Source organism: Pempheris klunzingeri, chromosome 1 (genome assembly GCF_042242105.1).
Source record: "Pempheris klunzingeri isolate RE-2024b chromosome 1, fPemKlu1.hap1, whole genome shotgun sequence".
Lineage (NCBI taxonomy): Eukaryota > Metazoa > Chordata > Actinopteri > Acropomatiformes > Pempheridae > Pempheris > Pempheris klunzingeri.
In genome coordinates this window covers 2889968-2914453 of record NC_092012.1, presented here as the reverse complement: position 1 = coordinate 2914453, position 24486 = coordinate 2889968, and the positions used below count along the sequence as shown (strand labels likewise).

At 42.6% G+C, this 24486-nt stretch overlaps 1 protein-coding gene across 1 annotated transcript; it reads left to right on the top strand.

Annotated features, from left to right (window-relative positions):
- Positions 1-2279: 2279 nt before the first annotated feature.
- znf408 (zinc finger protein 408) lies at positions 2280-23261 on the top strand. The gene is made up of 9 exons (XM_070831539.1): positions 2280-2381; positions 3703-3988; positions 6703-6764; positions 8448-8659; positions 11416-12143; positions 13367-13576; positions 14995-15118; positions 17703-17936; positions 22546-23261. Exons 2-9 carry the CDS (start codon positions 3707-3709, stop codon positions 23253-23255), a joined length of 2562 nt encoding a protein of 853 aa, XP_070687640.1. The 5' UTR covers positions 2280-2381; positions 3703-3706; the 3' UTR covers positions 23256-23261.
- The last annotated feature ends 1225 nt before the right edge of the window (positions 23262-24486 follow it).

Sequence of the window (24486 nt, the reverse complement as noted above, 5' to 3'; positions counted from 1 at the left end):
TTAGTTAGTGTTATTTTTGTGTTACACAAATATTGTGTTGGATTCAAACTAACTCTTTAAGTCACACAATAAGACAAACTAACTGATCGAGACAGTGGTTGACCAGCAGCTACTGCGTTCTACCAGGTAGAATTACTGTTTTTGTGAATGGAGTCTGGTGGCTTTGAAGAGAACGCCATAACAGGATCTTCCAGGTCTCTCTCTGTAGGGATCCTTTCCATAATGCTGTCAGACACTCTGAGCCTGTTGGTGGCAAAAACAAACATGTTTAGTGGACCGACTTTGATCAGGTGCAGTTGCCACCAGACTCCAATCACAAAAACAGTCATTTTACCTTTTACAACACAGGAGTTGCTTGTCTGCTGCTGCTGCTTTGATCAGTTTGTTTGTTTGTTTGTGCCATTGTAACCCTTTAAAACACCAAAGTGATGCCAAGTCTCAAGCCAGCTGAGGTGATCTACTGCACCAACTCAAACACAGAGGTCATTTAGACACCAAACTATGTAAAAAGATAGAGGTTTAAAAATACCGGTATTACCCTTTAAGTTTACAAGCCAGAAACTGCAGAGATCAGTCGATCCTGGAGGGTCACCGCCCAGACATTCCAGGTACAGACAACAAACATGTCTTTCACCGTCCGTCCGCCTCTCAGTGAGCTCAGTGTTTCTGTGGCAGCTGCTGAGGTAAATAGGATTCGGCCCTGAGTCACAGGAATAATAAAATTACGGCAAATTTGTATTTGTCCAACAGGGTGTGTTGCACACGGCGTCAGCATTCCCTTGTGACTGAATAAGGTCCTTTTAAGGAGCCTCTGCACCCCACCCTCCACACACACACACACACACACACACACACACACACACACACACACACACACATCAGTTCACCTCTCCGCCCTGGGCCTCTGAATGAATCGTCTCTGTTTGCTCTCTGCATCATTTGCACTTGTTAATTAGTAGAAAACACAAAATGTTTGTAACCAAAAAAAGTTCTGGTTGTGAGTAAGTGAGACCATTTCAGATCACATCGAGTTAGAAACAATAACTTTACTGTCGGACATGTTTTGCCAGAACTTAAAACTAAAACTAGCAGCTGTTTCACTGTTAGTGTCTAATTCTTCTCATCAAACTCTGAGCAAATAAGTGTCAAAATGTCAGCGGTGTTTCCTGAATGAAAAATCCAAACATCCCTTTTGACATTAAAACAAAGCTACACGTAAAAATGTCTTAAGTGCCAGTGATGCAAGAGAGCCCATAAAAACAATTCCAATTACATTTAAGGTGTGCTGATTGATGTCAGGATGTCAGCTCATGCACTAAGTGACACACAAGGAAACATTTCCACCGTAAAAGCTGGTGGTCGCCTCTGAGCATCACAGGGAATCATTATTTTCCTACTTTATAGCTAGCTCAACAGTGACTCCTACTAGTGATGTGTAAAGCAGTTTCCTTTCAGTGTCCAAAATCACTGGAATCAATTTATCAATAAGGTTTATTCATCAAATTGTTCTGTGCTCGACCGAGACTCTGACTGCATAGTCCCACTCGTTGAACTAAAACCATAGACTGTCTATAGGAAGTGACTTAGTCGATCTCAAGTCAGATACAAAGTCATTATTTCGAGGTACTAAGTTGTTAATTGAAGATACAAAGTTATTATTCTGAGAAATTCTCATTATTCTGAGAAGGTTTCACTTTATTTTCAGACACAAAGTGATTATTTTGAAAAGGTTACACATTATTTTGAGATACTAACTTGTTATTTTAAGATACGAAATTATTATTTTTGAAAACTTAGTGTTATTTTTTTTTTATTATTTCTATTTTTTTAGACTTTGACTTTTCTTTATTTGATCCCCCATAGGGGGAAATTCTCAGACACACAGTCATTTTTCACAGTCATTTTGTGACACACAGTCATTATTTTGAAAAGGTTACACATTATTTTGAGATATTAACTTGTTATTTTCATTCACAAAGTCACTATTTTGAGATGGTTTCATATTATTTTGAGATACTGTGGTAACTGATATGTTATATATACTAAGGTGTTAATTGAAGATACAAAGCCATTATTATGAGAGGAATTCTCATTATTTTGGCATATTTCCTCATTATTTCGATAAAGTTTCTCATTGTAAAGACTAACAGGATCATTTTCCCATCATATTATTAGAAACGGGCCCCTGTAGAATCCCTACCTGTTACCTTTAGGCGGAACCAAATACACCGCCGCTCTGTTTCCGGTCGGACCATTGACCGCGGGGACTTCCGTTGATGCTTTTACTCGCTGGATAACGATGGCTTTCCCAGAGTTTACATCGGAATAATTAAACTGGTGTGGCGATAAATAATCAGCACGAAACACCGAGCGCGTCCCAAGTATGTACACAGCTGCTATGATGATAAAGATATTTGATAAAAGAATCTGCGAGGCGTTAGCTAACAAGCTAACATACTGTTAGCTTTGATAAATCCTATAAAGTACGGAGCGTTTAGCTAACACCAGCGTCATTTTATGTTATTAATATGATGCTGTGATTTTTTTATGATTGTTAAATAAGAGCCACACAATGCTGGGTTCATTTAACGGGACTGTCCTTTAGTTTAAATCCACCCAAACTCTTTTCGGCTAACATGCTAGCGCGGCTGTGTTGATAGTTGTTGGCCAGAAATGTGTTTTCCCTGCGTTAGCTGCAGCCCAGAGCCTCTGTGAGGTCAAATGTTAATGTAGTTCAGGCTGCTGTGCAGTTTAAACCACATGAAGACACTCTGCTTAATGTGATCTAGCTTAAAATGGGTTTAAAAAGTACAATTAAATGAACAATATCAACCCTTTGAGTTGAGAGGATGAGCAGTGTGCATCCTGATGTTGTTTTTAATATATTCAGTGTGATTTTACACGTTTTTGATGTCAGATTTTTACATTTTTAGAGTGAAGGAAAGTCAGATTTGAGTGTGTAAATGCACGTGATATTTCAGGTGTGTGTTCATGTGTTTATTGAGTTAATTCACTATGACTGTAGCTCCACTGTCACTGACCCATTAAAGAACAATAGAAGTATCATAACCTGGAGTTTACAAACCTTTATCAGCCACCATTGGCTACAGCAGAGCACCTGGAGCAGGTCATATACACCTGGATGGAATAAAGAAGTTCACGTTATTGATTATACCTGTGCTTTTCCTGTTGTCTGCTGGGAAAAAGTATATTCTTGCTATTTATTTAACCGTATACCTTTCACATTACCTGTCTTTATTTTTAAAAAAAAGTTTCAGAGGCATTAGTGTCGAAGAAAATGGCGAACTACTAGTTTTTTACACTGTTTTTTCTCTAACATTTAGTACATTAACTGCACTTGAGGCCAGAACTTTATAAATTAAATTTTTTATTTATAAAAAAGCAACTTCCCCCTGGGGATTATTAAAGTAATTCTGATAAGAAATGCACCTTTTGTAAACTTTTGAGTGGCTCTACATCAGCCATGTGTACTATAACGACAGAATAACATGACAGATTAAAAAAAGAAAAAGAAAAAGTCCAGCTAGTTGAATGAAATAAAGCATGAATTTCACCTTGCAGATACTAAAACACGTTAAAGTTTATTTGAAAGCAATGATATGATGCAAAATAAAAAGAGAGTGTCAGACCATTTGGTAGTTTGTGGTGAATCAGTCTTCGTCTTATTGTGTTTCTCTACAGGTTGATGGACAGTCTTGCTCCAGCCGTCCCGTCTGCTCTCACCTCCTTTCTCTCCACGTTGCTTCCCCGCGGCCTCGCCGTGGGGCCTTCGCAGCTCTGCGAGGGCAGGCTGGGGCTGTGGTGGGTCGGCCGCTCCCTGGAGGCTGGATCTCTGCTGGGGAGGGAGGGGGACACAGAGTGGGCCTCGAAGTATCGCGCTGACCCGATGACGCTCAGCAGAGATGGTGGACTCACGGTGAACTCTGAGCCCAAAACAGGCTGCAGCAGCAGCACGGGGGCGGCACAGGTAAACTGCATGCATATTTTTAAGGTAACGAACCGTAATGCAGGTAAATCACAGTTTGAATCACATTTTTTGTTCATTTTAATTGTAATTTTGAACATTTGTTTCTACTTTACATGAAATATTAAACTACTCAAAAAGGTTTGCATGAAAAGTTTATTTACTTCAGTTTTAATCTTTATTCTCCCGCAAGAAGAAATTCTTTTTGCACACATAAGAATATAAAACATAAACACATACAGACAACAATGATTGAAGACAGGATTTAATCTGAGATGGATCTGTAAACAAGACTATTCCACAGTCAGAATCAGAATCCGGTTTATTGCCAGATGTTATTGTTTTAAGTGGAAGACGTAGATGAGCAACACAAAATCCTCTTCTTCTTCCTCTTCGTCTCCCAAATGATGCATTCAAGCTGCTTCTTCAGTGGACAAACACAAAAGCCCCCCCCCCTGTTTGTCCGCTCTGGGCTACTGTAGAAACACATTGATGCAACATGGCAGACTCTCTGGAGGAGGACCTACTCCGTGTGCAGATATAAAGGGCCCATTCTAAGCTAATAAAAACACAACGACTCTTGCTTTAAGGGGATTATAAGCTACTGAAGACTTCCAACAGATCCCCCTAAATCCTACACAGGGCACCGTTAACCTCCCCAGAAAATAAAGCCTCTCTTGCATACATTACCACAGTTTTGGCTTCCAAACTACATTTCAATTATTCACATGTTCGTGTCTGTGTTTGTTCTTTCAGTCTGAGCATTTATGTTTCTGCCTCTAAACCCATTTAGCAAACCCAGCTTTGCTTCTCCACCATGCAGCTGCCACCCCGAGGCCCATTAAGTGCACATACTTAGAAATCTAATTTTGCTTTAGTGCCATCTTATGTGCTGTTGTCATGATTGCAGGCGAGAACGGAGTCTTTCTCTGAGTGCTTAACGTAACCGCAGATCTTCTTCTGTACAAGCACCAGTAATTGTGCACAGGAATGATGCAGCGGTAGTCAAATTTAGTCATAGAGCAACCTGCAATTATCAGATGTTTGGGCCTGAATCATCATGGCTGCACCTGAACAAACATCAAGTTATCCAAAATCACTACTGCAGCATAAAAACACCCAGTAACACAGACGCTGTCCTTATACCAAAGAGAAATGCAAATTATTAATGTTTATCTATTTTCATGCGGTTAGTTCCCCCATTTAGATTCAAAATGTCTCAACAGAGGCCTTGAAGGGAAAGAAGCCTTGCAAGAAGGATTCAGCTTTCTATTCAGAAGGCAGCAGTCATGTTTCAGTCCACCGGAGTTCATCGTCAGGCTCGACTGATGCAAAGACTCGTCATTGTTCAGCCCCGAGATTCTTCATTAGGATTTCACATTCACCACGAGCCACTTCTGTTCTTTTGAAACCGTTTTGCGTAGAGTAAATGCGATCTTCTCTGCTTAATTAAGTGCAGACCCCGTGAGGAGATAATGAATCCGTCCTTATCGTTCCCACCGAGCTCTCTGCAGAGGAAAACACGAGGGGAAAGAGTCGCAGCAGCCTGTCAGATAAAACGATGCGTTAATGATGACTGACAAGGCCGCTGCAACCAGTACACAGTAAAAGCACAACCTCACTGTCAGTTGGGGCGAGACACACATGGACAGTAATCAGCACTACTATGAACATTAATGGTCTCAGATAGTACTGAGCCACTTAGAGCTACCAGTTAGACACTGAACATTTCAGGCCACATTCACAAACTGTCCTGAGGCTAAACGCAGCTCCTAAGTGCCACGATAAGACTTGTGGGAAGTAAAATGCAAGTAAATCTGGCAATTCAGCCACCAAAGAAGTTATATTTTCCAGGCGTAACGCTAAAAAAAAAGCGAAAATCCACTTTTATTTTGGGGCTGATAAATCAATTCACCGCTCAGCTCTACAAGAAATATTATTTTTCTGTTAAATTTTTTGGTTTATTTTTTGGTTTTGTTTTCTTGTGCCTGGAAAAAAACCATCAAAAATGACAATTAACTTCAGTCTTTGTTGTTCTCTGATAACCGCTAATAGATGAAACAGTTTATGTGGAAGCAATTAAATCCTGACTGTGAACAAGTAGATTTCTGACACACTCGCCTGAAAAGTGAAAAACATTCTGTGAACCATTTGGATTTTATTGTTTTTCCATCAGCAGCAACATAAAAAGGTTGTGTGATGATAACAGGACACAGAAACATTATAGGGTTTATTATTATTAACTATTTAACCCATAGCGAGACATTAGGCAGTGTCCTAACCTTCTGGCGTAAGGCTCCAGGCGTTCACACTGAGAGCCTCAGTGCTCATTTCAGCTTAGCTGCTCTGATCCGATTATTTCGTTCGGCTGTTGATGTTGTTTTTGAAACGTGGCCAATGTAAGAATCCAGTGTGAACAATTAGAGAGACGCAGCACGTCGTCGTACTGAAGTAAACACGTAAGTCTGCGTTTAGGGTTTAACTCGTGAGCTGATGTGCAGCAGACGTAGAAGTCAGAACTGAAGAGATTTGTGCTGAGCAAATCATCCAAATCACATATCAGCAAAAGAAAATCTGATTTGAGCCCCTGACTGAACAGATAATGTAGTTTTAGAATCCTGTTTTCATTCTAAAATGATGTCTCATTATCACGGTCGAAGCGTGAGGATCTGACGGCAGCATTTAGATGTTTTAAACCTCCGTGTTGTGTTTTGTAGGCGCTGAAGGAGATAACAGCAAATAAAGAGGCTTTACTACAAAGCACCATCGTCTGGATCAAGTAAGTTGACGCTCTGCTTCACACAAAAGTAACAGGGGCCCTTTTGTCCTCTTCCTCTTATAGAGAAAGATTTAGATTTTGGACCTTTTCACATGCAGATATTGGATTGTTTGATTTTGCTTTCAGAGTCTTTTCAGGCCTTTTTCTATCTAACCAAAGATATTCTAGTCCACATGGTAGTTTAAACGTCAGCAGAATATGGGACCTTTAAATTAAGTGTAAAATTCTAATATTAGAAAGACTCGCCTCACTATTTGACTCTGACTTCCTACCTTACTGATGAACAAACAGTTCCTCTTCCTCCTCCTCCTCCACCTCCTCCTCCTCCTCCTCCTCCTCTCCCTCCTCCTCCTCCTCTCCCTCCACGCTTGAGGTTTTTGCCATATTGAGCAGGTCATGTTTTATCAACACTGCTGTGTGTGTGTGTGTGTGTGTGTGTGTGTGTGTGTGTGTGTGTGTGTGTCGTCTGCACTTTCTTCTACTGCTGGCTGCAAACTCTTTCTCCCGCTCCAGGCTGTGTACTCTGTTGTGTCCTCATTAATAACTGGCCTATTTTTCTCTCCCAGAGTCCTTTGCTGCCAAGTCTCCTGTGATGAGTTACACAGAACTGACCTGCTATTCCCCAAGCAAACTGTTATTTGTCCTTATTATCATACAGCCGCTACTTCTGCATCTGACGTGACCTCACACATGAACTCTGAGGATCTTTTTAGAAATCCTGCTGTGGCTCGTACGTACAGTTGCTGTAAACAGCCACAGGGAGGAAAGCTATTTTCAAACACTCTAAACCAGGGGTGTCCAAACTTTTTTCACTGAGGGCCACATACAGAAAAACATACACAGGGCTGGGCCGCTCACTAGAAGTGAGCTATACTGCTACCTTTGATCCACTAGAGGTGAATCAATCAAATGTAGGTAAATTCTGCTTGTTAAGCTCATGAAGAGCTCCTTCTCTCTTCAAAACTGGTTCATTTCTGATCTCAGGGAATAAAACCACTGCAGCACAGAGCCACGACTTAGCCAGCGCACATGAGAATGGTAGAGCAGCCCCCCACCCCCCCCCAACATCAGCATCAGCATCAGCATCAGAGAGGGAAGCTTGAAATAGTCTGTGCTAGAGCCCTGGTGCTCGAATCAACAGCCTTACCTCCACTTTCTTGCCCCTCGGCGGACACCGTAGATTCCTCTGCACTCACCTGTCCCAGCTGGAGCTCCATCCATCGTACCTCCACACAGCTCGTCCCATTTAAGTCCCATCATGCCAACTGCACCTGGCACAGCTTCAGAAACATCCTCACCCGTCGTGGTGCTCTTTAGACTGCTAACATCAAGCAGCTCCTCCGTAATGCAGAAGTGATCTTCATTAGTTATTAGCTGTGCTCTCATCGCACACCACGTCTGAAACTTTCTACACTCACCTGCTCTCTTACGTTTCCTTAATTCTGCCATTTTGGGTCACCTGTAGCACATTTCTTCTTCTATTACTCATTTTATAGAGAAGCTGCCTCGTTCAAGACAGTTACTCCACCTAGTGGTGAGACTAAGAAGTACAACACAGTCCAGCGCAACTTCCATGTGTGGGCCGCATTCCAATACATTTTTAGAATTTTCTGCGGGCCAATGAAAGTTGGACCACGGGCCGCAGTTGGTCTGATTTGGTTTGTGTGTGTTTGTGCCCCTCAGGTTTGCCTGCCAGGCGCGAAGCAGCGCCCAGCAGAATGTGGCCGTGCAGTGTGCCTGCGGAGAGCTGTGTGCGGGGGAGTGTGTGGACGTGTGCCTGCGCGTGTGCCGGGACATCCGGCCGGGAACGGAGCTGCTGCTGTACGGGGACACTGTGGGAAACAGTCGGACGGCAGACGAACCCGCCACACAGGACCGCTGCACCGAACGCACAGGTGAGACAGGTGGTTGTAGAGAGATGAGCCAAAAAGATCAAGTCATCAGGTTTGTCGTCACATTAAAGGCCAACAATTCATTCATTCATTGACAATTTAATTTAGCCAGTTTTGGGTATCTAAACCTGTCATGCAACTCTAGACGCTGCACTTGAAAAACACAAACTTTTTACCAAGTTGACAAGTAAATGAGAGTCCACAGTTTTCATTAGCTGTGTATCGTCTACCAGAGCAGCTCGCTTGGTATTCAGCTCGTAGCTGCAGGTTTGAAGGTTTATTGCAAAATGGGAATTGATGGGAAACACTTTGCTTTCAGGCTGCAGCTGTGAATGTTAGTATATCCTTAATAAAACTTACTCTGAAGGCTCTTTGTTGGTTGCATCTACTCTCTGATCATCAGGCTCCATAAATTTAACGTGCGTCCACAACTACGGCTGGCTAATGATTCAGTAACATCATTTATCTCATTTAACTACTTTGTCTGTGATGATTACATGATAATATTCTCATCTCAGGTAGTAATGCTTTCTCATGTCACGATGACTTGTTTAAAGTTAGATATTGTTAAAATCTCTTGAGCTCTCTTCAAAGTCACCAGACTCCATTGACAAAATTAATCATTTTACCTCGCGTCTTATTGTGTGACTTTGGTGTTTTAAAGGGTTAGCTTGACACAGTATCTGTGTCGGATCTGAATTTGTGTTGGATACTTGTGTTGGGACAAACAGTAACACAAGCAAACTAAACAATCGAGGCTACAACTAGACCAGCTTTTCCCCATGTTCTGCGAGGTAAAATTGCTGTTTTTTTCAATGGAGTCTGGTTGTTTTGAAGGGAATGATATAACGGCTGTTTGTGGTTAAACCAAAAGGATCTTCCAGGTCTCCCTCTGTAGGGATCCTTTCCATAATGCTGTCACACACAGAGAATAACAATCTGAGAGTCAGTGGCTAAAAGAAGCACTTTTACTGGACCTACTTTGACGAGCACATATGCACCAAAGGATTAACATTACAGCCACTGTAGCCCATTTCGTGGCTGCTGACTGAGGTGATCTACTGGACCAATTCCAAAAAGTTTTGTACCTACCAGTCATTTAGACACCAGGATATGTTAAAACAGGGCACTGGTTAAAAAATACCAGAGTTATCCTTTAGTTTCTAGACCTTAATAATAATAATAATACGTGTTATTGCTACAAAGCAAGTTGTAGTAATTGAATCAATATTAATTTAATCCATGACTGTTCAACCCTTCTCACAGTAATAGGAACCTACGTTTGTGATTCCAGTGTGTAAGTTGTATCAAACAGGGTTTTATGGTCCTGATCAATGTCATCGGTCACGCTTGATGCTGCTTCACTTCTCATCATATTCATTCGTGCTCTCCACCTGGAGGAGCTAGAGGGACATTTTAACTCCAGTGGAGTTCAGCGAACGCACCACCACCACCAACGACAACAACAACAACAACAACAACACTGACCTCAAAAACCACTAAGTTGGGTTCTTGGCAGATGAACGAGGTCTGACTTCACTGATCCGTTAAATGATACAAGCAGAATTTGAAAGTGAGGATGAATCATTTCTGGTCAAGGCAAAAGACATCAGTCAAATGAAAAGACCAAAAAAAGAACCAAATTCATTAAAGTCCCTTTGTTATATAGGAATAAAATGATTTGCAGCTCCACTAATCCTTTATTATTCTGGGATGTGGACCATTTATCTGCTTTGATTGATGGGACATTAAGAAGGTCCTTCATGTGGAAAATACCCCGCAGCAACAGACTGTGGCTATACGCTAGATATCTTATTAAAGCCTTGCTCTTTTACAGTGCCGATTGAGCCTATGAATCACCAACGCATCTCCAAAACAATTATGAATACTAAATGAAAGATAATAAGATAAGAGGCAGCTGATCCCTGCAGGGAGATTACATTGTTGTGGTAGCAAATATCCATTAGATTCACGTGGAGAAAAGAAAGCTGGAACACAGTACAATAACAAGTAGATGAAAGAGGAAGGAAGAAATAATGAAAGAATAAAACAAAAACAAGCCATTTAAATAGAAGTGAATGCAGCAATCAAGTGTGAACAAGGACAATATGAGTACTTTATACTTTACTAGAAGGCAGAGGGAAATATTATCAGCGTAGCACTTTTTAATGTATTCGTTTCCTGTCTTTATGCTAAGCTAAGCTAATGCTTTCATATTTAACATACAGACGCCAAAATGGTTTCCTCTCATCCAACACTCACGCAAAGGAAGCAAAGAAGTGTCTTTCCCAAAATGTCAAACTATTCCTTTAAGTAAACTTTTAAATGCAGGACTTCTCCTGCTTCTCCTCGCTTGGTCGACACATTCGGACCTCACAGCCAGAATTACAGCTGTGGACCAAACAGCCATTTTGGGTCGGATGCTTTGAAAATCAAGCTACTTTTGCTCTAGTCTCTCCAACAGAAAGTCTGCCTGTAACTTAGAAAAATGGGGAAAAAATATGAAAGATGCCTATCACAAATTCCCAGAGCCCAAGGTGATGTCGAGTCCAAAACCTTAAAATATTCAGTTCACAAAGATATAAAACAGAGAAAAGTAACAAACCCTGACTTGTCAGAGGCTGTAACCAGAAAATATTGAATGTTTCTGCATGATTAATTACTTCTTTATTCATTATTCAGTTGTCAGAACTGCTGCAGGTACATTTTCTGTCAGTCAGCTAACCATTTCACACTCAAATGGTTTTTTTGTTGGACAGATGATAAGGTGGATGTCAGCAAAGGCCCAGAGACGTTATCTACCAACATGTCGATCACTCAGGAGACGGAGGAGGAGACGGAGGACAGACAGGGGAGACCACAGGAGGAGGAGCGGTACAGAAAACCACGCAGGTGCATCAACAGGAGACACCCAAGCGCACACGTGAGGAAGAGGAGAGCGAGGGTGAAGATCCTGGACAGTGAGAAGATAACAGCAGCAGGTGGAGACCCGGACAGTTCAGGTGCTGCTCCAGCTGCTGTGGACGGACAGTCGTGCTGTAAATCTACAGATGGACACACAGATGGCCTCTCGGCACCCCCTCCTGTCCGCTGCAGCTCCCGCCTGGCCGCTAAACCACGACGCATTCACTGCCTGACCAGCCGGGTGAAGCCGCCCCCTGCCCCTGCCCCTGCCCCTGCCCCTGCCCCTGCCCCTGCCTGCCCCGACCCACCCAAACAGACAGAGGGCTCAGAGTCTGCCTCAGAAAAGGCCGTTTCCGCAAAGACGTTGAACCCGGACGCCGAGGCTGTCGCAGCGGCGCATGCGGCTCTTTCGTGGCATCCAGAGGTCCGAGAGAGGCGATACAGGTGTTCCAGCTGTGGCAAAAAGTTCTACCAGATCGGTCACTTAAAGAAGCACCAGTTCAGTCACACAGAGGAGAAACCCTTCAGCTGCCAAGAGTGTGGGAAAAGCTACACCTCTGCAGAGAGCTTCAGAGCCCATCAAGTAGGGCGAGTGATGGGATGGATAGACTCTTTGTTTCCTGTCTTTTTTCTTTATTCTATTGATATTTACAAAGTTCAAACATCTGATATAACACCGGATATACAGATTATAATATAAATACACAACATTATGTGTTCAAATTTCCTTAACTTTAGGTCTTTATGAGCTGTGATCACGACCTCTCCAGTTAAAAAAGATAAACTTGAAAAACACAAAACTAACAGAAAAAATCTGTAAAAAGTAAATAAATATAGAAAAGTTTTAAGTTATTAAAGTATCCTTTATTACTTTACTTTTTTTTTTAAACCTTGACCCTATTTTTTACACATTTTGGGTTTGAAATGACTCATTGGTACAAAAAGTTATGGGAATTAGCCCTGAACAGGCTGCTATAGCTGCATCGTGATCCTTCAGGACGACTCAAATAAGCAAAGTACGTCCACCAAGTGTGTGACAGCATCATGGAAAGGATCCCTACAGAGAGAGACCTGGAAGATCCTTTTGGTTTAACCACAAACAGTCGTTATATCACTCTCTGCACACACACCAGACTCCATTCACTAAAACAGGGATTTTACCTCACAGAACATGGGAATAGCTAGTTTAGTTTTAGCCTCGATTGGTTAGTTTGTTTGTGTTGTTGTGTGTTTCAACACAAGTATCCAACACAGATATTGTGTCAAGCTCACTTACACCAAAATCATACAGTAAGAGGAAGAGGTAAAATTCTTATTTTTGTCAGTGGAGACTTGGAGGAGAGTCATATAAAGTCTGTTTGTGGTTAAACCAAAAGGATCTTCCAGGTCAGTCTCTGTAGGGATCCTTTTCTTTCCTCGTCTCTTTCTTCCTTTTCTGCTGCTCTCTACCTTTTTTTTCGCCTCCTTGTATGATTTCTTTTTTAGTGATTTTTCGAAATAGCAACTCCACAAAGAAGCTTTTCCTCTTTGATTCTCATTACTGACACCAAAAGCTGATCTTTACCGTTGATGTATCGGAGACGTTTATCTTCTTAGCTCTGCAGAAATATAAAGAAGAAACAACCACGTCACAGGAGGCTATTTTAAACTGAGTGGGCACGGGGAGTTTTTCTTTTGCTGACTGCTCCCTTGATGGCCAGGAGCTTAGTCACCATGCAGAGTAGCAATTTACTCATCCCAATGAATAGAAACAATAGCAGTTGTAATCATACATTTTATCTCAAGTAACAGTGGTTTCATTTGCAGATGAGTCACCGCGGGGAGCGGCCGTTCTCCTGTCCGCACTGCGAGAAGACCTACGGCCTGAAGCGGGACCTGAAGGAGCACATGGTGCTGCACACCGGGGAAAAACCTTACATGTGCGAGCACTGTGGCAAGGCGTTCGCACGCCGCCCCTCCCTGCGCATCCACCGCCTCCTTCACTGCAGCAGAATGATTTACACACAGCCTCCGAAGGTAGGGAGCTGTTTTACTCTGCACTGGTGACAGTTCCCTGTGGAGTTTTAGGCTCGTGGCAGCTGACAGACGTGCTGCACACAGTCCAACTAAAGCTTTTACACTCTTCCACTGATCTACAGGTAGAGGCAGAGACAATATATCTTCTCCTGCATCTGTGGGTTCTGCCACTGTCCTGCCTCTTAGATTATGACAGATTCTTTCACCCCAAAGTAAATATTGTTGAGATTAAAATGAGTATATTATATAAAATATACTCATTTTCACAAGCCACATATCTTCTGAATATTCTGACCCCCCAAAAAAAAGATTTTTTCAGACAAACAAATTAACTTTGTGCCTGCTTCACTCTCAGTAACACAGATGTGTTTGTGCAGCACCTTTCTAGTCCTTCCCACCACTCAAAGCACTTTTACATCCTCATCCACACGGCATTGATTCAGGAGGAATCTAAGCTGGAGGAGACTATTCTTTGTGTCTTGCCAAAGGACACTTCGACCCGACCCGCTCTACCTCTGAGCCACAGCCGCCCCACATGGTGTCTGAACCGTCTCTGGCTGTTTAAGGGCAGCAACAGTAACTTACACTAAATAGAACCATTGTGTGTATTAACATTAACCAAAGATGAAAAAAATGTCCTCCGTATACTTAAAAGCTGTTTCTAAGAGAAAATTGTCACTTTACACCTGCTGCACCAGATCAGTTAGCACGTGAGCTAACTACAACCTATACTTGAGCCTGAAGAATGAAGAATATAAAACTTCTTTTCCATCTTTGGTGGATGGTGACACACAGAGATATGCTAGCGAAGCAGAGAAGAAGAAGAAGAAGAAGAAGAAGAGTGCATGCTGGCACACATAGATGTAAACAGTGATAATTTATAAGTCTGCTTTGCAAATATTTCATGAGAAAGGAATCACTTTTTCAACACATTTATCAGAGCTCAAGGATTCCCAGAATGCACTTTGGTGAGTGACACTGAATGTAAATCTAACTTATCTCCGCAGAGCCCCTCTGAGAGCTTGTTCACTCGTCTGTGGTGACATTTTCAAGCTATAGCTGTTTTAATAAGAACAGTGGACAGTTTAATTGCTTCATTTTTCACTAGTTTGCAGAGTTTCTCCAGAAATGTAGAATCACCAAGGAGGAATATTTATAAAATGCTGCTCTCGCTGCTGCTTCTTCACCTTCCCCTCGGCTATTTCAGACTTTTAAAGATGGTTTCTAAAAGAAAAAGTCGGGTTTCTGCCTCCGCACTGCTCAGCCCAATTTTAAAATCTTTCACGTAACAGTTTTAATTTTGCATGCAGAGTCTTGTCTCGTCTCCCCAAACAGCAGTTTGAACTTACAGTCTTTTAAAAAGAGGGGGGGTGGGGGGGGAAGGACATGCTGCATTTGATTTTGCTTTCGTCTCTCAGGTGCAGTGTACAGTCTGCCCCAAGCTGCTGGCCAACTCCGGCTCTCTGAGGAACCACATGAAGCTCCACACGGGGGAGAAACCTCACATCTGTCAGCACTGTGGCAAGTGCTTCACTCAGAAAGGTAACGTCAGAGGCTCCAGTCTGAGCCTGGAGCTGCAGCCGGCTGTTTAACCCAAGTGTGCTCACTTTAAAAATGCTGCTGTGGCCACATGTTTTTCTGCCAGCAGATCAGCAGGTCGCCCAGACTTCCTCACTGTGTTGTTAGATTTTGAACGTACCTGCTCCAGAAACCACACCGCTACGATGCTAAACTAGTTCTGTCATGATAACCGTCATATTGCAATACTGCGCTATTGACGAGCCCACCAATAGGATGGAGGATGTCAAGCAGCCGCTACAACCACAATATTCAAGTTTTTTCCAAATACTGTGATACTGATGTGCTCTGGCAGTTATGGCCGGCACAGAGGGACCAGTAACGGTAACATCGTCATGTTTTGTCATTTAATAAGTAACAATATATCTGATTTTATTCCTTTTTTGCCTTTTGATTGTATTTGTTTCTGCAGCCATGTTCACCTGCTCCTTATTTCAGTGACTCCCTGAATCCACCTGCTCTCTAATCAGCCTCCATTTTATTCTCTTGATGAGAGTCATCATTTTTGGCAACACCTAATAACAGCTAACAATGAAAGCTTATTATTTATATATGTATATATATATATATAGAGAGAGAGAGAGAGAGCGCTAGAATCAGTATAAGTGAAGTAAGTTATTGAGCCGCAGTAACAGCCCCATGTTAAACATGCTAAATATAGATGTTTACGGAGCAGATGAGCAAAAAACATCTAATGACACAGATGCTGCATCAAGTTTGGGTTTGTTAAATGTCAGAGATCGAACAGCTGGTGATTAACAGGCTAACTTTTGCTCTGGTGTCTTCCTCTTAAATCACCGCTGACTGTGACTCACTGAGCTGCTTGTCTCCACTCTTGCCAACATGTTGAGACTCAGAGGTTTCTCCTTTTCCTGACATAGTTTGATATGAAGTGCTGCTCTTATCATGTGCTACACACTGAACGTTTGATGTGATGAGCCAATCAGTGTCCCGCTGAGCTGAATCGTCTGATGATCAGTTGAGTTATTAGATGCTGGTCTGAACAGCTGCCTCTCTCCTTTTGATATGTTGTCTTAGCTGTGTGAATTAGCGTCTATGCTTGTTTTCCCGTGGGTGTAAGATTATTTCTTATTGTATAATCATTTCTCCTTGGGGATACAACTGAAGTCTCAAAGACCTGGAGGAGAAATGTTTGAAATCTTAAGTATCGTGAATGTAGTTTATTTAAGTGCTCTTCTCCACCCAGGGTCTCAGATGATATCTTGATGCACGTCGATTAGGGGCTGGGTGGTGTTCAATGACGGCACAGATACCTTGGCTTTGATACCAGTTCCTCAACAACACTTTAATCTAATGCCAAGTTTATAAAATCAGTTTTATTTTTCAGCTCTGTGGCATTTTTACACCTCAAACTTTATAATGTTGTCTGTTTCAACTCTTGATAAATTTCCACTTAGAGCAGTTTTACTGTGTAAAATCACCTGTTAACTACATAATAACATAACATAATATCCATCCATTATCTATTCCGCTTATCTGTCAGGGTCGCGGGGAGCTATGCCAGCTGACTTCGGGCAATTCAGACTTACCAATTAACCTAATGTGCATGTTTTTGGATTGTGGGAGGAAGCCGGACTACCCGGAGAACATGCAAACTCCACACAGAAAGACCCCGGGCTCAAACCGGGATTCGAACCCGGGACCTTCTTGCTGTGAGGCAACAGTGCTAACCACAGCACCACCATGCTGCCCTGTTAACATAATATCAAAAAATTTAAATGCATAAAAGGCAGAATTGAACTGGGTATCTCCAGAGAAGCAGATGGCTGCTCTGCCTCCTGAGCCAGAGCCACTGCTCTGCTCTGCAGCCCCATCAATAACACAGCCGTGCTAGCAGAGCTAACAGAGCTAACAGAGCTAGCAGGCCTGGAGCCTCCAGTGTTACAGTGTTTTTTCTGCATGTGTGTAACGTCCAGCCGGGTCACCAGCAGCATTAGATCTTGGTAAAAGCATGCTGCATGCTTATTTGCTCGCTAACACCGATCAGATTTATTCCTTTTCCTAAAACACAGTTTGAGTAATAACTAATAATCTCTCTCTCTCTCTCTCTCTCTCTCTCAGTACTTGTTGTCATTTAACAAACTTTATCTATTTCCCACTGAAAGTAGTTTGCAACACTGCTCAGCACAAATAATGGTCATTAATAGCTCCAGTGCACAAGCTAACTGCTTAATGAGGACACAGAAGCGACAACTAAAAAGGATAATTAGCCCTGACGTAGTTAAAATGCAGGAGGCCTCCTTTGGCAGAGCTAGGCTAGCTGTTTCCTCTTGCTACCTAAAATAGTTATGTCTCAGAGCTGCGTCTTTACCAAACACACACACATTAAATTGGTATTGATCCTCTCATCTGACCTTCAGTCACAAAGTTAACATATTTCCCCAAATGACGTCTCCAGCTGTGATCAGTTTATCTTTTAATTTGTCGAAGTGACAGCAGCACTTAGTCCGGTCACACATTATTGGACAAATATGCATATTCACTGTGCCCCGACCACAAGTCTGATCTCTGGCTGTTTCTCTCTCAGGGAACCTCGAGTCTCATCTGAGAATTCACAACGGAGAGAAGCCGTATCCCTGCACCGAGTGTGACCAGAGCTTCTCCCAGAAACCAGAGCTGCGTCGGCACATGTTCTCCCACACCGGGGGAGGATTCCTCTGTAGCTACTGCGGAAAATCTCTGAGGGACCCCCACAGCCTGAGGTCTCACGAGAGACTGCACACTGGAGAGCGGCCCCATCGCTGCCCCGTCTGTGGAAAAGGTTAGATGGTGCTCATCGTACATTTAAAAGGCAAATGTGATTGTGGGAAAAAAATCAAAGTCCTCTAATCTTCTCTTAGCTAATTCTAGGAGGAATTTTGCCCCCATTTCCTCCCCATTAGTCCAGCACCCTCTGCACTACAGTCCTAATCTCTGGGATTACAGCATCGTACCACAGCGCCATTCATTATAGTACAACAAGGTCAGACGGTTTCAGAATATTACACTTAGTAGCTTGAGGGCAACACAACAAGCTGCAAGCACAACAATGACACATTACCACATTATGAAGTTGTTACGATGATCGTATTAGCAAACATCGGCTTTTTAACACGTCCAGAAAACAGCAGAATAGCATTAGCGTTCATTTAGAGTCGTGTTTTTTCAACTTGTGAGGCAGCTGGGTTTGCAAGATCATGCGAGAATCCATCCAGCCAGGCTTCAAGTTGTGTGTTTGTGGCCGAACCACGGTGGTTTGGACCAATCAGCGTCCTACAAGGAGCTACCGGCAGGTTCGGGCGTGGGTTTGGTGTTTTAAAACAACCATGGTGGCTCCTAAATGGGTTTTGTGCAAATATATAAGAGCAAAGTTCGGCACCAAAGACTTTTTTTCCCATAGACTTTCATTGTGAAAGAAATGTCTGTAAATAAGTTGATACATTTCAAATGTTATAGGACAGACGTCTCTTTTCCAATGCAAGTCTATGGAGGGAAAAAAATAGCATCACGTGACAGACGCCGTTCTTGTAATTACACAGTTTTGGCCACTATGTCAAATCATCAGCTTCAATCAGCTTCAAAGCCTGGTGTTCTTCCTCAGGGTTTGGTCACAACCCCCCAAAATGATTCGTTCATCAGATACATCAGATCCATTCAGTTCAATGATATTTGTAAAGTCCAGAGGAGCTGGAGATTCACAGTAATCTGTTATTTCTGTATAGCAGGCCGTTGCTGTGGAAGTGCTACCATCACTTTTAAATGATCAATTAAATGATCTCTAAAAACTGCCCCCTCATTCAGCAGTAATGCAGAACCACGGACGTCCATCTGTGGAAGATTCTGGTAATTTCATACCCAGGAAGTCGACCTTTTTTTGGCTTCACGCGCCGCTGAGCAGCTTTCATAGATGAGAATGTTCCCCGCCCGCTGTATCCAGGCCTCTTGTTATGATTATAGCATATGGTTCATTGATCCGATTGGTTGACATTAGCCTTTGATAGGTGGCGACAGACAGATGGTTCGCCCAATCACTTGCCAAGTATTTTTTTTTGAACGCGCCTGCCCTTTTCCAAACAGCTTCTAAGGACGACTTTCCAGATGGTTCTGTGTAACAAACCATCTGGTGTTCCAGGTTACATGGCAAGTACGTTTAGGTTTAATATATGTCGGGGTTTTTAGCTGCTTTTTGGCGAATACATCCGTCTGCCGTGGCCGAAAATGACACTTATAAGAACAGAGAGCAAAGAAGGAAAACAGTTAAGTTGTTGACCGTAACAACTGAAACACTTACTTCAGCGCTATCTATTGATTTATTTTATTTAATGTTAATGTCTATAGGGACAAGTATGTAGCATAAACCTGTAGTGAGCTAACTCAACAACAAATAAACAATAAATACATGGCCTGCATTAAAGAAAGCTGTAATACGATAAAACACCATAATAAATGCCACTCATTCTATATCACAGGTACATAAATCACCAACATACTCTTCATGATTGTTTGTGTTTTTTATTCTAACATTTTAACATTTGAGGATAGAGTTCGTCTCAGTAGTGTAAAGTCATCAAGTCCAGTCTCACACCACGACTTTACACATTAGCATTACATTCCTGTAATAGTAAGAAACATCAGTCAAAAGTGACGCATCAGAACCAGAGATTCATTCATTCATTCATCTTCCTCATCAAAAACCTGCCTCCTACATCACCCACAATGCAACAGTTTGGTCAGAGGTTTGGATGTGTGTCATGCTAGCAGCGGCTAATGTTGCCTGACGACCAGGCTACACAAGTCTGGCAAGCTCACCTCTTTCTAACAACCAGATATTTTGATACTTATTTATTATTTGGGATCCACAAAGGAGACGAGTCCACACTGACTCCATCTTCCTTAAACAGCGTTTGTCAGCAGCAGCTCCTCACCGGCGTTCACCAGGCCGACTGACAGGAGGAAATTACTCAAGCAAAACTGATTTCATGTCAGTTCCATGATAATAAATAAAGTTTCTGTGTGTATCTTATAGATTCACTGACTTTATGTACCCACCCACCCGGCACCCCGACCTGAGTCTGAAGTTGAAGAAACATGTACAGCAGGATATTTGTGATTTTACCAGCTGTAAAAATAGACTGAAAGCGTAAAAATCATTGGGGATGTGTACTGACTCATTTGATAAAATGGAAGCGTATTTGTTCTGTGAGACGTGAGAATGACGGACGGCAAAGACGCTTCCTATGAGGATTGTCCTTTGGACTTCACACACTCCCTCTGCAGCCACTAAGGCTTCACACAACGTCCCCCGCAGGCTTAGATGTGTAAAATTAGTGGAGTTAACCTTTAATATCACACATCAGTAATACCTGTAGCACCTTGTAGATTAACGATAGTGATGTAGTTTCATCTTTTATCTCCTTATTTGCCTTTTAAAAGTGAGGGAAATCGGCATCATGTAGCTATTTAATGAAGTGGTGTTAGGCTGAAAACTGTTGGAGGAGACACACACACACACACACACACACACACACTGCAGCTGAAACAAAACGGTGATGAAGACGAGTCGATGGAAAAGCCGACCAGTGGCACGAAGCACACGCTGGCTAATTCCCCTCCAAACAACCTTGTTTGTCTCACTCAGTGGGCTGCAGATGTTCTGCCCTGCACACATGACTGGGGAGCGCTGAGTGCTGATTAAGAGGTTGTCAGCATATACTTTTTATGAAGCTCCAGAAAACCTGTGCTGAGATAAGAGGTTGTATTATTGATGAACTCAAACTTTTGAACACTTAAAAGTGGAATTTTCTCCTTCAGGACTGGCAAAAGAGCGCAGATGTCATGTTTTTCTTACATTTTATTTAATCATGTGTGAGAAATATGATTACAGGACTGAATAGTGATTTAGTTTTTTTACTTAAAGGGATAGTTTGGTTCTTTTGAAGTGAGGTTGTTTGAGGCACTTATCCATAGTCAGTGTATTATACCTGAAGTAGATTGCAATTGGTATGTCCCCAGCCCCCAAGCAATGCACTGCAGTGGAGAAACAGCAGGTATTTTAGCAGTAAGTGTACGCTATATATTCATATATTCATGTCAGACATTTCTTTCCGTTGGGGAACAGAAGCTGTTGTGTCACTTTCTTGAAAACTACCAGACTCTATTGACAAAAATAGCAATTTTACCTCGCAGAACAAGGGAGTTGCTGGACTACTCCTGCTTCGGTCAACAAACTAATATGTTAGTCAGGGTGTGAACTAACTATTTAAAACATCAAAGTCACACATATAACACAAATAAAGCAAGCCAATCGAGTCTCCAGGAGGCCAGGGAGTCCCGTGTTCTGTGAGGTTAAATTGCTGTTTTGATCAATGGAGTCTGGTGGCTTTGAAAAGAGCATTTTTCTAATACAGCAGCTTCAGTTCCCCGACAAAAGAGGAAGAGTCTGACAGCAATATGAAGCAGTGAAAATATTCTAAATATAGCGTGCACTTGAATTGATCTTGATTTTTCTTGGTAGGCCTTTTGTTTATGGGGATGAAATCTGTTTTTCTGGAGCAGTACGTTGCTGATCGACTCCTGGATGCTTCTCCAAACTGGGATTGTGACGACACAATCAAAAAGTCCAAACTATCCCTTTAAATCATTCACAAATATTGACAAGTGAAGTTTATTTATACAGTACAATTCATACACGGAGGCAGTTTCAAGGTGCTGCTCATACAATTTAACTTAGAGGATAAACTGGGGCGATGTTCCATATTTTATTATTATTGACAAATGCCATAAATGCATCTAGTAACAAATACTCTGTGTGTATCAGCCCAATGTACCTTCTTCCTCTTTGCCACAGAGCTCTGTTGTTTTCCAAGAAGTACTGAGAACACATGAGTGAAGCCTCACTGTTACACTGGGGGACATTTCTTCATTACACTGAACACACACACTGTGGTTTTATCTGCCTCAATCCCGCACAACCAATTAATCCGCCGCTGAAAATAGTCCCCAAGAAGAAGCACCGTTTTTCTCCTGGCTTTAACTTTTGCTAAAATCTACATTGAGCAGCTTTCCAAGGGAAATTACTGAGCCTTTTAAAAGAGAAAACTTTGTGACCCAGTTTTTAAGATTTATATAAATACACTGGTTTCAATATTCAGTTGAAACCAGTGGAGCAACACACGGCGTACAGCATCCAAAAACATGAAGGAAGTTGGTTTTAGTCTTTTCTTGACACGATAACTAATTGTTTCAATTGTTTGGTTCATAAATGGCTTTTACTAGTTTGTAATTTTAGCTTTTGAGTTGTTTATGTTCTATAATATTTCTTTAACTCCTAATTGACGGCAGAAGATACAGAATATATTTTATGAATGGTTTATTTTATTTTTTCTCTTCAGGCTACACTTTGGCCACCAAGCTGAGGAGACACATTAAGTCATCCCACCTGATGGAGAAACCCTACAGCTGCCACTGCGGCGCTTCCTACACCGTGAGACAAAGTCTGCTGAGGCACCAAGCTCAGCACAGGACGGAGGGAGGAACTGAGGAGGAGGAGGCGGCGGCGGAGGAGTCGGAGGGAGGACGAGGAGATGAGAGGAGCAGCAGCCAGAAGGAGGATGTGCAAATGATGGCGACTCTTGGCTGTAGCCACCCAAAGCCGATCAGAGGCAGACCCAAGAAGACCTCGCCCCCGCAAGAGGACAGGGAGAAGGAGGCGCATCAGTCGAAGCGGAAAAGGGGTCGAGGTAAAGGGGAGGAAAAGGAGGCGAGGCATGTCGGGAGGAAAGTCGAAGAGAGTGACGCCTCGAGAGGAGGAGGAGGAGGAGGAGGAGGAGACGGGGAGGCTGCAGGCGACATCCAACACGCCGTCGTCTATGTCCACACTAACGATCTGCCCACGCCGAGCTCCGCCCCCCTGCTCCTCGCCTCGGAGAGCTCGCTCCCTGCAGGGACGGGGCAGGAGCTGGTGGAGGTGGTGATATCAGAGGGCGCAGAGCAGTGCATTGTGGTCCACGGGCAGCAGACAGTAGGTGAGCTGCTGATCTTACAGGAGGAGGGGAACGGACTCTGCTCTGTGGCCCAGACGGTTGAGATAAACACTGTGTAGCCTACAAACCTGCATCTTCAAACGTTTTTCTACAGCACAGATGTATCAGCGAGTCCAGAGGTACAGAGGTCATCAATTAATTCGCTGTGTTGCTTAAAGGACATACTCTGTTACTCCTAGTTTCACATATGCTGGGTTCAAAATGACTGGAAGGTACAAAATGTTTTAGATTTGGTCCAGTAGATCACTTTTGGTTTAACCAGAATCAGCCATTGTATCGCTCTCTTCAAAGCCACCAGACTCCATTGACAAAAACAGAAATTCTGTGTCACACAGGAGTTGGTGGTTTACTGCGGTCTTAATGGGTTAGTTTGTGTTATTGTGTGACTTTGGTGTATTAAAGGGTTAGTTCAGATCCAATGCAACATTTGTGTAACACACAATAACACAAAAAAGCTAATTGATTAAGGCAGCAGTAAACCAGCAACTGCTGTGTTCTGTGAGGTAAAATGACAGTTTTTGTCAATGGAGTCTGGTGTGTGTGTGCAGAGAGCGATAGAACGATATAACAAAAGGATCTTCCAGGTCTCTCTCTGTAGGGATCCTTTCCATGATGCTGTCACACACTCAGAATAACAATCTGAGCCTGTCAGTGGATCAAACAAGCACTTTTAGTGGACCTGCTGTGATCAGGTGCCGTTGTCCCAAAGGATTATGTTGTAGCCTGTTCTCCACTGCCAGCTGAAGCTACTGGACCAATTCCAAATCTTTTTTTAATTCACCAGTCAGAGGATGAACCCAGAATTATGTAAAGATCGCATCCCTCAACCTACAGCATCTACATTTTCTTCAGTTTTTGTTATTTGCATAACCCAAATTGCCTTTGAACGACCTGCACAGAACAGATGTGAACTCATTAGAAAAAAATTAGCAGCTGATTATACATGGGAGAGCGAAAACCCATAGCAACTGTGATGTTTCCCACTTGACAACTTTAGAAGTAAAAGTCCTGCCTCTTGCCCAACATGCTTTCAAGTGTGTTTGCTGTCTGTGTGCTTGTAGGAAGTGGTCCTTGAGCCTCTTCAGAGAAAAATCTCTGTTGTTGGCGTTGTTGAACATCGGCACGCAGTTTGATTCTGAGCGGCTGACACCCAAAGCTGACATTTACTTTTGATGTTTAAGATAATACACACACTTCAGCTGCCAGACACCATTGAAGATGTACTGGAAATATCTCATGACGTGATGTCTTCTGCATTTAGCCAGTTATTCCCCAGAGTTGAACAATACA